Source organism: Solanum tuberosum, unplaced genomic scaffold, assembly GCF_000226075.1.
Source record: "Solanum tuberosum cultivar DM 1-3 516 R44 unplaced genomic scaffold, SolTub_3.0 scf00033, whole genome shotgun sequence".
Taxonomy (NCBI): Eukaryota; Viridiplantae; Streptophyta; class Magnoliopsida; order Solanales; family Solanaceae; genus Solanum; species Solanum tuberosum.
The window spans coordinates 1,598,624-1,615,829 of record NW_006238959.1 but is presented as its reverse complement, the minus strand read 5'-3'; the positions used below and the strand labels follow the sequence as shown (position 1 = coordinate 1,615,829).

General features: G+C 32.3%; 1 protein-coding gene across 1 annotated transcript; it reads left to right on the top strand.

The window, feature by feature from the left end:
- The first annotated feature begins 1,695 nt into the window (after positions 1 to 1,695).
- On the top strand, positions 1,696 to 12,940 carry LOC102591185 (serine carboxypeptidase-like). Its single transcript, XM_006342211.2, has 8 exons — positions 1,696 to 2,128; positions 2,583 to 2,751; positions 10,930 to 11,049; positions 11,129 to 11,272; positions 11,370 to 11,520; positions 11,662 to 11,750; positions 11,882 to 12,140; positions 12,655 to 12,940. Exons 1-8 carry the CDS (start codon positions 1,806 to 1,808, stop codon positions 12,882 to 12,884), a joined length of 1,485 nt encoding a protein of 494 aa, XP_006342273.1. The 5' UTR covers positions 1,696 to 1,805; the 3' UTR covers positions 12,885 to 12,940.
- Positions 12,941 to 17,206: the final 4,266 nt, after the last annotated feature.

Sequence of the window (17,206 nt, the reverse complement as noted above, 5' to 3'; positions counted from 1 at the left end):
GTATATATGTGTCCACGTGGACATCATAAATATTGCATCATTATAAATAATAACGTGTCCATGTGAGCACATATATACCTTTAAAATACTTATTAAATAGTGCATGGGGTAAAATATCTTTTCCAAAGTTCGATATTGTTACAGCAATTTCGGTCAAAGTTCGAATATATTTCGAACCCTTTTCTTTTTTTTTTGCTTCTCACTTGCCTTCAAGAAATTAGTTGCACATTCTCCATGTTACGTCAGTATTTATGAGGTAATTATTTCAACTTAAAATAGTTTCAAAAGGTAATACAATCCTAATTAAATATAGATCTTTCTCTGTAATTTCGTATATAATTCTGAAGAGATACTTGTTCCTTATCGGATTATCCTATTAGAATAAAACTTTTTTATAAAGAAACAAAACAATCAAATCTAGTATTTTCTCTATGGTCAATTATCAGAAAACTTTACCATTTCATTGCATAAAAGTGAGGAAAAAAATCTATTATGTATGAGGTACAGCTAGTACAAGTTGTATGAGGGTATTATTTTATTAATTTATATTTTAGCATAGGAACCCATGTTCTATTTTTCTTCTTTGCCTTTTATTTCTCTTTCATGCCCTTCTCTTTCCTTTTTTTTTTTTTTTTTAATTTTCTGTTGTTTCCTAAATCTATTTTGAAATTAATTTAATTTCTGGTGTATATGAAAATAATTTATTTATTTACTTTTTTATTTTAATAAAAAATATTTTTAAAAATTATCAATTTTATCATCAAATAACTACGTAGATATTAATAGTCAAATTTAAAGATTTAAATATAATTAATAAGACTAGTTTAGTAAAATAAATCTTTAATACAAAAGTTCAATTAAATCTATATAAAAAACTTATAAAAAAGAAACAGTGAAACAATTGTTATTAAAATTGCACATTTAAAATTAAGGGGTTATGGACATAGAAAACATGGTTATGGTTATTATTATTTGGCATTTGGCTATAGAATTCAAATATATATGTTTTTTTACTGTATTTGAAGTAAACATGATTAGAGTTGAACATAGAGTCATGTTTTATTTTTGCAAAATAATATGTGAAATGATATTCATGTTTGAATGTACTTACATACAATTTTAAAATTGAAAAGTGAATTGAAAAATCAAATTATACTAACATGTTTTCCAGATTTGAAATATACGTTTGAGTTGAAAAAGTTGTATTTCAAATTTTCATAATCAAACATCAATTTTCAAATTAAGTGAAAAATTATTATTTTTTTAAGAAATAATTCTTATGTTTAAATGAGTCCTAAAAGTAGAAGTTAAAAAAAAAAAGAAATATTAAGATAAATTTTTTAAAGTACGATAAATGAAAAATGAGAGAAAAAATAATTATTTTAGTGGTCAATTTTCATGACATAAGTGACAATTCAAAGAATTAACTTAAACTTTTTTATACTCTTAACCTTTAATTATTTAGATAAAAATAATAATTTTAAAAAAATAAATCATTTTCATTTATACAAACTAAAGGAGTAATTATATTGGTTTCAAAAAGATTTAGAAAAAACATAAAATGAAAAAAAGAGTAGGAAAGAGAATAAATGGCAAAGAAGAAAAATATAATGTAGATTTCATGAGTCAGAATATAAATTAATAAAATAATTCCCTCATACAAGTTGTACTAATTGTGCCTCATCCATAATAAAATTAAGAGTATGATTTTTCTCTATGCTCAATTATCCCTGCTCTTATAAATAACACTCATATTTCCACCTTACATCATAAAACTCTCCATTCAAATCTTAAAGGGTAAAAAAATGGCTTCTTCATCAATATTCTCTCTTCTCTTCCTAACTATTTTTCTTGTTTCTCTTTCTCATGTTCTTTCATCCTCATCAAAAAAATTCTTGGATTCCCATGATCCTATGAAAACAATGGCTGAAAAATTCATTAGACAGCTTAACTTATTCCCTAAACATGACATAAATATTATTGTTTCTTCAAAAGATCAAATAGCTGATCAACATAGACTATTTGAAAAGAAGTTGAATTTATCTTATCTTGGTTATTCTGGTGCTACTGTTCAAGACTTGGGGCATCATGCTGGTTATTATCATCTTCTACATAGTAAAGCTGCAAGGTTCTATTTCTTATCTCGAATTAATTTCTTAGATAATCACACATAAATATTAACTATCTTGGAAAATTATTATATTTTATTTAAGAAAATTGGAGTCGGAAAGAAATGTGACTTAATAAGATGATAAAGTATATATTAGTTATCATCTGAGAAATCTAATTCATTTTATCTATGATTATTATTAATCATTCGTCTTGATTTATGAGACATCTTTCAAAATTCAAACTAGGTCTTTTTTTACTATAATTTATTTATATATCTTTTAAATATTTTGAATTAAGACTTGAAAAAATCAATATATGAATATATGATCAAGATAAAAAAAAAAAATTGACTTTCAAAATCTGAATTGTATTATTTCATCATTGAGATTCTTTTGTTTTTATTCAATTCATATTATAATGATTTTAATTAATTAATGAAAAATTAAATATATATTTTTTGTTGTGTATAGGATGTTTTATTTTTTCTTTGAATCAAGGAGTAACAAGAATGATCCAGTAGTGATGTGGCTAACAGGAGGGCCTGGTTGTAGCAGTGAATTGGCTTTGTTTTATGAAAATGGACCTTTTCAAATATCACATAACATGTCTCTTGTCTGGAATGAATTTGGCTGGGACAAGGTAACTTATTAATTTTAATTGACATTTTTAAAATTACAACATTAACAGTTAGTTTGATATATATATATATAGTTTAGGTTTGCAAGATTCAAAAATATTTTGTACCTTTTTAAATTCCGTCTATTGTCATAATCAAAAAAATAAATTGAAACAAATTCCGTCTTCGTCAGAATTAGAAAAACAAATTGAAACATTTGAAACAATTATTGGCAACTTGTTATTGAACATTTTGCTCTTATGCAAAGTATCTTCTCAACTAATCTTCTTTAATTTGACATCTTACTGGTCATTAGTTGTGAGTAATTAGTAGATTTTTTTATTTTTATTTTTATTTTTATTTTTAATTTGAAGTAGTTTAACGCTTATTGACTTGCGTGAATTTTAGTGCTCTATCTCTAAACTTTAGTATATATTAACTTAATCAATAAATTTAATGTTTATTTTGGGTTTTTACTGTGGAGATATTCCTCAAATAATTGAATGTGTACACAATATAAATATGAAAAATATTTTATAAAATAGAGTTTCAACAACGTTAGCACGTAACATTCGTTCTTACGATGAAAATTTACAAGGGGAAATTAAGTAAATACCCCATAAATGTAAAATAATTACAAACATATATCCCTTTACATTTATATTCCACTAAATAATTACACTATATATTTCTAACTAATTTCGCTTAACTGGTATAAATAAGTATCATATGCTATATTGATATCATTAAAGCTGATAATTTACCTTAATTGATACTAAATCAATATATATATATATATATATACTATATTGGTATCATTAAGATTTTTTGTTTAGAAATTACTCATTAGTCAATGATACTATAAGAGTATATATATACTAGTATAGTATCATTGATTAATGAGTAATTTCTGAACAAGAAATCTGAATGATACCATAACAATATACATATACTCTTATACTATTATTGACTAACAAATAATTTCTAAACAAGATACCTTAATTATATCAATACTGATTAATATCACTTAAGTAAAATAATCAGCCTTAATAATATCAATATAATATATGATACAATACTTTCGGTTAAAACCTTTGGCCCTACTATGACATGTGAAGTTTAAATGTTTGACAGAAAGACCTACCATGTGAGCAGAGTTCCAAAGTTTCAGAACTCATTTTTTGCCATTTAAATATGTCTCTGTCGGCTAACCACAAGAGCCATCTTCTTTGAAATTGCATAATTAAATTGCTTTTGAAAATATACTAATTTTTAATTTTTGATTGAATTTATGCTTAGTCAAATTTAAAGAATTAGAAATTGAAGTCGTAGCTCATACTTAATATAACTTAAAATTTTAAAGATATTATAATAAAATATATATATATGCTCCGTGAACATTTGACAATATGAACAATAAATACGAAATTAAAGGCTTGAAATATGTGTGAAATGTTTTCCTAAAAATACTATGTTTGCTCCCTCTCCTCATGAGATTGAACACACATAGTTTTAATGGATATGATAAGCTTTTGAATTTCCACACTAAAACAATAGTGAAAAATATTCTATAGAAAAGAAAGAGTTTGGACTTGATCTTTTTGAAAAAGAAAAGAATACTTGAGAATGCCATAAAGAAAGATACTCTGCAAAAGTTATATTCAAATCTGAAGAAATTGATTTTAAATAGAATTACTTTTAACCATATAATGAAAGAACACACCCTTTAATTTAAAAGACACCCCTTCATTTAAAATAATTGTTACATAGTAATTTTATTCAAATAAACTTCCAACAATACCCCTACCAAAATGAGTTATGGAGCAATATTTAAAAAAAATGAGAAAATGACAGTTATTTAATCCAAAACATATAGACCATATGAAGAAGTTCAAATATTGAGCTTTAATTTTGTTTGGATTAATTTATTTTAGGTATTTCTAAATTAAAATAATTTTTAATATCATTTGTGGGGTTCCAGCTCCATTTTCCATTGATAAAGTCCCACTTTGCTACAAATTGGTGTAAATCTCTACAACCATAAGATCACCATTATTTTCAAACCAAATCTTACCAAGAAACCTATCAAAGTTTCACATAATGGTTCTTTCATGATGTCATTGAGGACATCGTAGGTACACGTTTTTTTTTCTTCTATAAATAAAGAACTCTTGCTCATTTGTAAGAACACATAAGATAGAGAAAAAAATATATTTGAGAGTAAAGTGAGGTATTCCATAGACTATACAAGAAAAATAGTTTGTGCAGAAAAATAGAGTGTGAGCGATATTTTAGTAAGCTGGTAAATCAAAAGAGTGTTATTCCTTTTGAGTGTGTAGTAATCACTTTGAGTATTATACTCGTAACTATACAGTGTAAAAATTCCTTGCCATAGTAATATCAGTTTCTCCTCTTGGCTCGTTGTTTTTCACTTATTAAAAAAAGGTTTACACGTAAAAATTTTGGTGTCATTGTTTTCCCATTTTATTTCATTATTTTGACCATATATATTTTTGTGTTAGTCTATATTTTTCCAACAAACTAGTATCAGAGTCAAAGTTTTATCTTAGTATGCTCAGTGGTTGCAACACTGTCTGAACCTCCACATCAAAAAAGATTTACTTTGGTTTGTAATAGCTATATATTTTTGGAGAAAACTATGGAAGCCAACACAAGTAGAATGGTTACTTTGAATGGTGTTAATTATACCATTTGAAAGGGAAAAATGGAAGATCTGCTTTATGTCAATAATTTTTATCAACCAATCTTTACCACTGTAAAGCCTGAAATAAAATAGAAGAAGAGTGGAATTTGTTGCACAAATAGATTTGTAGATTTATTAGGCAATGGGTTGACAATAATCATGTGTTGAACAATATTTCTGGAGAAATACATGCTCTAATCCAATTGGAGCATCTTGAAAGTTTGTATGCTCGGAAGACTGAAAATAATAAGACGTTCTTGATAAAGCAGATGTTAAGTCTAAAATATCATGATGGTTCTCTAATGACATATCACCTCAATAATTTTCAAGGGATTATGAACCAATTATTTGCTATGGGCACCAAGTTTGATAGAGAAATTCAAGACTTGCTTCTACTTGGTTTCCTACTTGACTCTTGGGAAATATTTAGAACTTCTTTATCAAATTTTGCTTCGGATGGTGTGATCTCTATGGATTTCACCGAGAGTAGTGTCTTGAATGAAGAGATGAGAAAAAAATCTGTAGGTTCTTCTGCAATGAATGTCCTAGTGAATGGACCTAGGGGTGAAACAAAACTCGTGGTTCTCAAAATAGAGAATAAAATAGGAACAAATCTAGAGGTAAACTTAAGGACATTGAGTGCTATCATTGTGGCATGAAAGAGCACATAAAGAAGTTTTACCCAAAGTTGAAGAGGGAGAATAGAGAAAAAGAGAAAACTAAATAAGATGTCAATGAAAATTTTCTAGCCACCATCACCACCGAAGATCTTCTCATCCTTATGTGGATCTGATAAACATTGCATGTGATGCGTTAAGCTAGGTTGTGGACATTGGTGTTGCATCTCATGTGACATCAAAGTAGGATTTTTTCTCTTTCTATACTCTTGGTGATTTTGGAACCTTAAGTATGGATAATGAGACTATATCTAGGATGGTTGGGATTGGTACAATTTGCTTGGAAACTAGTGTTGGAACTAAACTAGTTTTAAACAATGTGAAACATACACCCGATGTTTGTCCACACCTAATATTTGTTGGTGTTTTGGATGATGAAGGATATGTTAGTACCAATTGTGATGAAAAAGGGAAACTCATTAAGGGTTCCTTGATTGTGGTTCGTGGTAACAAACACCATGGTCTATACTGGACTACGACTTCTACTTGCGTTGATATGGTGAATGCAATTGAGAGCAATAACTCTTCAACGTTATGGCACAAGAGGCTTAGCCAGATTAGTAAGAAAGGACTTAATGTTCTAGCCAAGAAGAAATTGTTTCAGATTTCCAAAGTGCTAAATTAGAAAGGTGTGAGCAATTTCTAGCATGGAAAACAAAATAGAATTTCCTTTAACTCTAAGCCTCCTTCAAGAAAGACAGAGTTGCTTGAGTTGGTGCACTCTAATTTATATGGTCTAGTGAAGGTAAGGACATCGGGTGGTTCACTCTACTTTGTCATTTTTATTGATGACTGCTTGAGAAAACTTTGAATTTATGTCTTGAAGACTAAAGACCAAGTATTAGATGTCTTCAAGCAGTTTCAGGCTTCAGTTGAAAGAGAAACTAGAACCAAACTAAAATGTATTCGTACTGATAACAATGGTGAATATTATAAACGGTTTGACGAATGCTGCAAGCATCAAGATATTAGATACTAGAAGACTCCTCCTAAGACTCCTCAGCTTAATGGTTTGAATGAGAGGATGAACAGGACCTTGAATGAAAGAGTTAGATATTTTCTTTCTGAAGCAAAGTTGTCGAACTCATTTTGAGGTGAAGCTTTATTGACCCTTGCATATGTTATTAAAATATATCCTGTTGTTGCTTTGCAAAGTGATTTTCCAAATAGAGTTTGGTATAGAAAGTATGTTTCCTATGACCACTTGAGAGTATTCGGTTGCAAAGCTTTTGTACATGTGCTGAAAGATAAGAGGTCATAGTGAGATGCAAAGACAAGGTAGTGCATCTTCATTGGATATGGCCTTGATGAATTTGGTTATAGGCTACATGATCCAATTGAGAAGAAACTTGTGACAAGCCGTGATATTTTTTTTGTACGCGTTTTTCCAACAATGTTTGCTTCTCCATGAAAAAAATATCACAGCTTCTCACAAGTTTCTTCTCAATTAGATCATATAGGCTATAATCAAATTCATCAAGGCCAAATTAAATGAAGATGCCCTGCCTTGTCTTGACATCTAACTTTGACCTCTCATCTTTCGATACATGTACAAAAGGTTTGCAACCAAATACTCTCAAATGGTCATAGGAAACATCTTTTCCATACCAAACTCTATTTAGAACATCACTTTGCAAAGCAACAGTAGTAGGAGATTGATGTGCAACGGTCAATAAAGCCTTACCCCAAAATAAGTTCGACAACTTTGCTTCAGAAAGCAAACATCTAACTCTTTTCATCAAGGTCCTGTTCATCCTCTCAGCGAAACCATTAAGCTGAGGAGTCTTAGGAGGAGTCTTCTGGTGTCTAATACCTTGATACTTGCAGTATTCATCAAACGGTCCACAATATTCATTACCGTTATCAGTACAAATACATTTGAGCTTCTTACTAGTTTCTCTTTCATCTGAAGCCATAAACTACTTGAAGACACCTAACACTTGGTCTTTAGTATTCAAGACATAAACTTAGTTTTCTCGAGCAGTCATAATAAAAGTGACAAAGTAGAGTGCACCACCCAATACCCTTACCTTCATTCGACCACACAAGTCATAGTGCACCAACTCAAGCAACTCTCTCTTTCTTAAAGAAGGATTGGAGTTGAAGGAAACTCTATTTGTTTTCCAGCCAAACAATGCTCACACCTTTCTAATTTAGCACTTTGAAAAATCTGAAAATAATTTCTTCTTGGCCAAAACATTAAGTTCTTTCTCACTGATGTGGCTAAGCCTCTTGTGCCATAACATTGAAGAGCTATCACTCTCAACTACATTCACCATATCAACACAAGTAGAAGTCGTAGTCCAGTATAGACCACGTCGTTTGTTGCCACGAGCCACAATCTAGGAACCCTTAATGAGTTTCCACTTTCTGTCACCGTTGGTACTAGCATATCCTTCATCATCCAAAACAACAACAAAAATTAAGTGCAGACAAGCAACAGGTGCATGTTTCACATTGTTTAAAACTAGTTTAGTTCCAACACTAGTTTCCAAACAAATTGTACTAATATCAACCACCCTAGATACAATCTTATTACCCATACTCAAGGTTCCAAAATCACCATGATTATATAAAGAGAAAAAACCCTTCCTTGATGTCACATGAGATGCAGCACCAGTGTCCACAACCCAGCTTGACTCATAACAAGTAATATTTATCAAATCCGTATCAAGCACGGTAATAAGATCTTTGGTGGTGACGGTGTCTAGGAAATTTTTATTGTCATCTTCTTTAATTTTCTCTTTGTCTTTGTTCTCCCTCGTCAACTTCCAGCAAAACTTATTTGTGTGCTCTTTCATGCCACAATGATAGCATTCAATATCCTTAAGTCTGCCTCTGAATTTGCTCTTATATTGTTCTCTATTATGAGAGCCACGAGGTTTGTTTCTACCCCTAGGGCCATTCACTAGGACATCTGACGAAGAAGAACCTAGAGATTTTCTTCTCATCTCTTATTTCAAGACACTACTCTTGGCGAAATCCATAGAGATCACACAATCCGAAGTGTAATTTGATAAAGAAGTTCTTAATGTTTTCCAAGAGTCTGGTAGGGAACCAAGTAAGAGCAAGCCTTGAATTTCTTCATCTAACTTGATTCCCATAGCAAATAATTGGTTCATGATTCCCTGAAAATTATTCAGGTGATCTGTCATTGGAGAACCATCACGATATTTTAGACTTAGCATATGCCTTATCAAGAGCTTCTTATTATTTTCAGTCTTCTGAGCATACAAACTTTCAAGATGCTCCCATAGAATTCGAGTATGTGTTTCTCCAGAAATATGGTTCAACATATTATCGTCAACTCATTGCCTAATAAATTCACAAACCTGTCAGTGCAACAAATTTCACTCTTTTTCTGTTTTATTTTCAGGCTTTATAGTGGTAAAGACTGGTTGATAAAAATTGTTGACATAAAGCAGATCTTCCATTTCCCCCTTCCAAATGGAATAATTAACACCATTCAAAGTAACCATTCTACTTGTGTTGACTTCCATCGTTTCCCCAAAAAATATAGCTATTGCAAACCAAAGTAAATTTTTTTTGATGTGAAAGTTCAGACTGTGCTACAACCATAGAGCATACTCATATCACTATAGCAAGAAATTTTTACACTGTGTAGTCACGAATACAATACTCAAAGCGACTACAATACACTCAAAAGGAATAACACTCTTTTGATTTTCCACCTTACTAAAATATTGGTCATACTCTATTTTTCTTCACAACTATTTTTCTCATATAGTCTATGGAATACCTCACTTTGCTCTCTAAATGATTTTTCTCTCTACCTTGGTGTGGTTTTACAAATGAGCAAGAGTGCTCTATTTATAGAAAAAAAAACTTGTACCTACGATGTCATCAGCGACATCATGAAAGAACCAATATATCAAACTTTGGTAGATTTCTTGGTAAGATTTGGTTTGAAAATAATGGTGATCTTATAGTTGTAGAGATTTGCACCAATTTGCAGCAAAGTGAGACTTTAACAATGGAAAATGGGGCTGGAACCCCACACTAGCAACTTGAGTTATGGAGCAATATTTAAAAATGAGAAAATGCAGTTATTTAGTCCAAAATATACAGACCATATGAAGAAGTTCAAATATTGAGCTTTAATTCTGTTTGGATTAATTTATTTTAGGTGTTTTTAGATTAAATAATTTTAAAGCACTTTTATAATATTTGTTGTTTACCGAAAAAATGATACAATTAAATTTATATTAAATCAAAGACACATATTTTAGTTCAACTCATTTAATTCAATATTTAACAATCAAATAACTATAAGTCAAAAAGTTATTTTAAAATTTCAAATTAAAAAACTAAGTCAAAAAGTTAAGTTACAATTTCTAACTTATAACTAATGTGTATAACACAAACTATAAGATCATCTATGGTCATACACAGAGATGACCTGAGATCAATCCTTGTCTTTTGTGTCGAGCCTTTCGCACAGGGCTTTTCTAGTACAACTTACATCCCATGTGTGGTTTGTAGGATATTACATAATGACGGTTTACCCAGTGCGCACAAAGTGTTCACCCGAAGGACAGAGGTTGTGACAAATGTTGTCGCGACAACTGGTTATCCTGGAGTTTCCATGACCATCTAAACTAATTAATAATTTGGTCTTTTAGATCATTGATATTATCTTCATTGGATGAATGTCAACTTCAATTGCGTGACTCCAACTGAATCATAATATATTTTGGAGAATGGCTGCTCATTTTTGGTCTTTTATATTATTTGATCCTAGTCCTAGTTAAGATTTAAGAATAAGATTTATACTGACATTAGTCTCTGAGAATCTACAGGTCTCAAATCTTATATACATTGATCAACCAACGGGGACTGGTTTTAGTTATACTTCTGATAATCGTGATATTCGTCACAATGAAACAGATATAAGCAATGACCTTTATGACTTCATACAGGTTGGTTCCCCTTTTTTTCTTTTTCCAAATACGAATTTGATTTATATTAATACTAAATAGATGTTATATTTGATTATAGGCCTTCTTTGACACGCATCCAGAGTATGTAAATAATGATTTCTACATTACTGGAGAATCGTATGCAGGGCACTATATCCCTGCATTTGCTTCTCGTGTTCACCAAGGAAACAAAAAGAAAGAAGGAATTCACATAAACCTTAAGGTATACTACATTTTTCTGACTTTAATAAGTCGTCTCCCGGTATTTTCAATAGAATTCGTATTAATACTGAAGTCTACTTAATGAATTATTCGATCAGGGATTTGCCATCGGAAATGGAATGACAAATCCAGAAATCCAGTTCAAATCGTATACTGACTATGCTTTGGATATGAAATTGATAAATCAAACTGATTACAACAACATAAACAAATTATATCCGAAATGTCAACAGCAAATTAAGTCTTGTGGTAACTCTTTTGTTCCACTTGCATTATTTTAAATGCCTCTAGTTCTACTTATTATGGTCAGCTGCACATATATTTCGTTTAAGGTGATTTGATGGCGTAAAAAATAACTTACATTGTCGTTTTCTGTGAAAATATTGGTAGGAAATGGTGGTGAAGATGCTTGCTTGTATGCATTTCAAGATTGCACAAACATCTTCAGCAATATAATGGACATTGTGGGTGACAAAAATGTAAGGAAGCAGAGGAAAATTCGGGGTTTTTTTTTGGTTCCTATGTGAAAACAGAGTCATCATGATTATATAACTACAAGTACATTTGATTTCTAACTATCAAACGGTTTATGATCCTTCACATGTCGCAGTACTATGATATACGGAAGACTTGCGAAGGTAACCTTTGCTATGACTTCTCAAGGATGGAAACTTACCTTAACGACAACCAAGTTAAGCGTGCCCTTGGTGTTGGTGACATTGAGTTCGTGTCATGTAGTTCTATAGTTAAACAGGCGTTGGGTACGGATATGATGAAGAGTTTTGTAGTTGGTATTCCTCCACTTCTTGAGGATGGTATCAATCTACTCATTTACGCAGGAGAGTATGACCTTATGTGCAACTGGCTTGGTAAACTTCATATGGTCATTCGATTGATTTCTCAAATGATCATTCAACTGATAGTTGTTATCTCAGAAAGTCACATTTCTTGAGTCCAATTTTCTTTAACAAAGAAAGTGACTTTTTATATAGTAACTATTAGTTGAGTGACCATTCAAGAACTCTAACTCTTCATATGGTTTAATAGGCATAATACATAAATATCCTTTAACTTGGCTTCAGCTGACATCTATGCCTCCCAACTTTGGGTATGCACAAGTAGACACTTAAATTTATATAAAAATGAACAAGTACGCACATGTGTCATAATACACATAGGACACAAAATTGTCATGTAGGACGTCATGTTTGACGAATGTGTCTATTTATTTAATTGTATACAAGTTTAAGTGTTTATTTGTGCACACCTAAAGTTAAAGGTCATAGTTGTCAGCTGAAGTCAAGTTAAGGGTCATGATTATGTATTATGCCAACTTTCCTTGTTTAACAACTAAACTATTGTGATTTGTTGACGTTTATATAGGGAACTCAAATTGGGTGCATGCAATGGAATGGTCTGGGAAAAGAGACTTTGGTGCTGCACCATCCATTAATTTTACAGTAGATGGTGAGGATAAAGGAGTTCAGAAGAATCATGGACCTTTGACATTCCTCAAGGTTCATGATGCAGGTCATATGGTTCCAATGGACCAACCTAAGGCAGCATTGGCAATGCTTCAGAGATGGACACAAGGCAAATTGTCCAACACTTGAATGAAAAGAATCAACAATTCTATATTCAAAGTTGCATCTAGGGATCTAGGGGTGAACAAAATCAAACCGCAGACTGTCCCAAATAGAAAAATCAAACAAAACCGCATAAAAAATGCGACTATATTTGATTTGGTTTGACTTTGCATCGAGTTTTAAAGAACCGGAACCAAATCGACATATAAATGTTATAATCTTTTATATAGGTGTTCTATAGAAATATCTCTAATATTTGTGATTCTTGATGTAATATTCAATAGGAATATATAGTAGAATTTATTTTTATTTATTTTGAATTACGTTGTTGTTTCGACTTCTTCCACAGATAGTAAAAAATTACATCAAGATGTTGCACACATGCATGTATATATGTATGTATGTATGTGTGTGTATGTATGTACGTAGGTATGTATGTATGTATGTATGACTAATCCATCGGTGGCCCCCTAAAGTTGACACCAATTTTCACTTAGACACCTTAACTAAACTTTGTTCATTTTAAACACCTTATGTCATGTTTCTCTGTGTCATTTTGATGTTTTTTGTTGATATGACATAGTGAATGTAGTTTACTCAATACTAGCACGTGAAAGGCTCATTTAATCATTTTTATTTTATTTTATTTTATTCATTTTCTTTCTCCATTTTTCAGCCACCATCTCCCAAAACTTGAACTCCATCAATGGTTTGATGATGCTTCAGACAATAAAATCAAATTTCAACCCGAAAAGATTGCACAAAAAAATTTGAATTTCAACTCATTAGAAGGCCCACGATTCATGTTGTCGTAAAGAAGAAGAGCAGCGGAAAGTCATGGATTCATGAATAATCTCAACTTAATTTGGAGTAGTAGTACATGTGTTTTTGTTATCTATTCGAGTTAGAACAATCGTCAAACCAAGCCGAATTTGATGACTTGTCACTTCTAGAATTTGTTAGCACTTTTTCCTCTCCAATCACAAATCTTGAAGAAGACGATGGGTGGGGTGGGAGAGGAGTGGAGAAGAAATTATGGGTGGGGTTAGGGTGAGCAGAGGTGGATAAGATGCGGGTGGGGGAAGAATGGAGAAAATGATCTGGGTGGGTTCCCCTGGGTTGGGGTGGGTGGGGCGAATCTGGGTGGGGTTGGTTTATTTTTTTATTTTTTTGTGCAAAAGTTCCACATGTCATTTAGTCACTGGCCACTTCTTTTTTCTATTAAAAAAACATTATTTGAGAATTTTTTAACATATATGCCACATGTTTTTATGTAATTTGTCACTTTGACACGTCATCAGCGAGTGTGTTACATACATCTTATATATTTGACTGATTGTTAAAAAAGTCAAAATGACATAGTAAGATATGACACGAGGTGTAACATCCCTCCTTTGAAAGAGCTAAATTTAGAAAGAACTAATTTGGAAATAGCCAAATCTGAAATTTTACGAGTTATGATGCTTAAGTGTGAGTTTTGGATCAACTTCAAGAGACCATAATTTTCAGTATAGGATGAGTTAGGTGGCACATCAGATATCAAATGAAAGTTGTTGGAATCCTCTTGAACTCTCTTCAAGAAGAGGAAAAGAAGAGAAAAGGAAGAACGAACAAGGTTTTCGCGAATCGAGGATTTGTTTCGCCAAATCTAGGTATGTAAATTTTCATAGTGTTGAGTTCGTTCACCCACACACCAATCATGATTTACATATTAGAATTCGTCCATAAAGATTGATGAAATTAAGTTCTTGATGTGTGTTCTTGAAGTATTGCTTTCGTTCTTGAATTATGATGGGTTTGATGAGTTCTTGAGATAACTGTATTGAGTTTAAGAGTTGTTTTTAAGTAGATTCTTGTGTACTTGTATTGGGTAATTGAATCTAAGGAGAATTTTAGAAAATAAATAGATTCTAGACGAATTAGGGTAAGAAAACGAGAAGAAAAATTCGTCAAAAAGTTCTGGGGAGGGCTGGGCGGCGCCCTAGCAGTGCGTCAGATTAGTGTCTCTGAAGTTCAGAGGCTGGTTCCCCGCGCCAGCAGTGCGCCAGGGTCGCCTTCCCCCACCATTTTTCCGTCGTTTGCTCCCTCTAATCCTTTTAAAGTGTACCCTTACTTCCTACTAATTCTAACTACTCTAAACTACTTCTAAACATCGAGAGATCATTCATAATATGAATCATAACCTTGAATTCATAATTCATAATTCAAATTCAAGGTAGAGTTAAGAGTTAAGTCTTGAAAGTTCTTTTAAGTCATTTTAAAATGTTTTTTACAATCTTTTAAACTTGTTTTAAGACTTGTACTTGAGTTAAGGAAGAGTAAAGTTGAGCTTCATTTTAAAAAAAATGAATATATGGGAACTAAGTATTCCCAAGAGAAATGTTTTTACATTAATAAAAAGAGAAAACAGTGATTTCCAAAAGAGTTCATGAGGAGTTTTGAGTACTATCTCTTTTAAGAGAAACCTTTTGAGTAATAATCTCAAAGTTAAGGAAGAGGAAATGTTTTTTAAAACATATGAGCTAAGTTATATTTTGGGAGTAGTATTGAGCACCGATATGGGGGAGAGTTCTAACAACTCACAGCCCCCCTAAACCATGTAGCCAACGTGGGTAGAAAGGGTCATACTTTTTAGATAATTCCTTATTGCTTTTAAGCATAGACTAGTGGATCCACTTAGTTGAGGAGTTCTATACCCTGACAAGGTATAGGACAGTTCTGGCAGCGTGAGCAAGATGTTGTATCATCACATAGCTCATTGTGATGGTTGTCGGTTAGAGAATCTCCCAAACAAAGTTTATTTTGTAGTTTTCACACAAACTGAGTTATATTGTATTTTTCAATACATTTGTCACGCCCCGAGCCTACACCCTGGGCATGGCCGGCACTCGAAGACCATTGTTGGCCCCAAGCGAACCCTTGGCCTGGCTTTCTTAACTCAGCGGAAACCTAACTTAACAGTACAACTCCATACGTACAATGCAAGGACATAAAACAACTTAACTGATAAAATCTGGCCCAAAAAGGCAACTCGAGTCTCAAAATAGAATATTTACATATATACATAGATGAGAGACTCAATACTAATTGATTGACTGTCTATGAAGCCTCTATAATACTGAGATGGATGTTGGGACAGACCCGCAACATCCTAATAAACAAACTAAGAGAACAAACAACCGAGTCCTCCGGAAAGCAAAGAGGCTCACCACTAACTCTGAAGTGCTCAGCTGGATCAACGGCGTGCTGGATGCTGATCCTGGGTACCTGTGTCTACATCATAACAAGATGTAGGCCAACTGGCACTAGTACATGGAATGTACGAGTATGCGAGCTGGAAAACTAAACCACAACTTAAGCTTGAAAAAAGTACAAAGGGACACTTACCTTGGCTCTGCTCGACTCATGAATAACCGAACTCAATATAAAGCAATAAGACACATGCAATATATAAAGCTTGCAAAACTCTTAAAACATGACGAAAAATCATATTTATAGTATCATGAAAATACCATGCTTCCTCTCAAAGTCTACTTGTGCAATGCATGAATGAAGTCCCATACCCCCATATATACTAAGCAGAACCCCTCGATGAACCATGTAATTTCTACTGCATGTTGGCGCATGGTTCTTATGGAGAGTTGAGTTAATATGAACTCGTGTCCCCAACTCGGTGCTCAAAACTACTCCCAAAAAAATATATACTTTAGCTCATAAGTGTTTTAAACACATCTTTCTTTAGTTTGAGATAATTGCTCAAAATCTAGCCCTAAGGCTCACTTGAAAAGCATAGTTCCTTTCTTACTCAAATGTAAAAACATTCATAAACTTCTTTGGGAATACTTAGTTCCCTAATAGCTTTTGAGAAATGAACTCAACTTTAAACTCTTGACTTAACTCGAAACTCGATACTCTTTACTTAACTTGAAACTCTATATTCTTTTACTTGACTTGAAACTCTATACTCTTTTACTTGACTTGAAACTTGAGTCTTAAAATGAAGTTGAAACGTTCAATAAAGACTCATGAACAACTTTTAAAAAAAACTTGCTTGACTTGCTTCTTAACTTCCAAGCTTAACTCTTAACTTCACTTGACTTGGAAACTAACTCTCCTTGAATTGGATTTATGGATTCAAGGTGTTTGATCACATGTTATGGATGAGTTCTTGACGTTTAGATGTACCTTGAAGTGTCGGAAACAACTATGAAACATAGGTACAATACCAAGGAACATACATGGACAAGTGGGGAATGAATGGGAAAGGTTGGCGTCCCTGGCGCTCTGAGAGGCGCGGGGCGCCAGCCCTAAAACTTCAGAAGGGGCCTGCTGGCGCTCTGCTAGGTGCG

Coding starts and splice junctions, on each gene's coding strand:
- LOC102591185 (XM_006342211.2), top strand. CDS start 1,806: ATGGCTTCTTCATCAATATTCTCTCTTCTCTTCCTAACTATTTTTCTT. Junction 2,129..2,582: donor CTACATAGTAAAGCTGCAAG/GTTCTATTTCTT, acceptor TGTTGTGTATAG/GATGTTTTATTTTTTCTTTG. Junction 11,050..11,128: donor ACCTTTATGACTTCATACAG/GTTGGTTCCCCT, acceptor ATTTGATTATAG/GCCTTCTTTGACACGCATCC.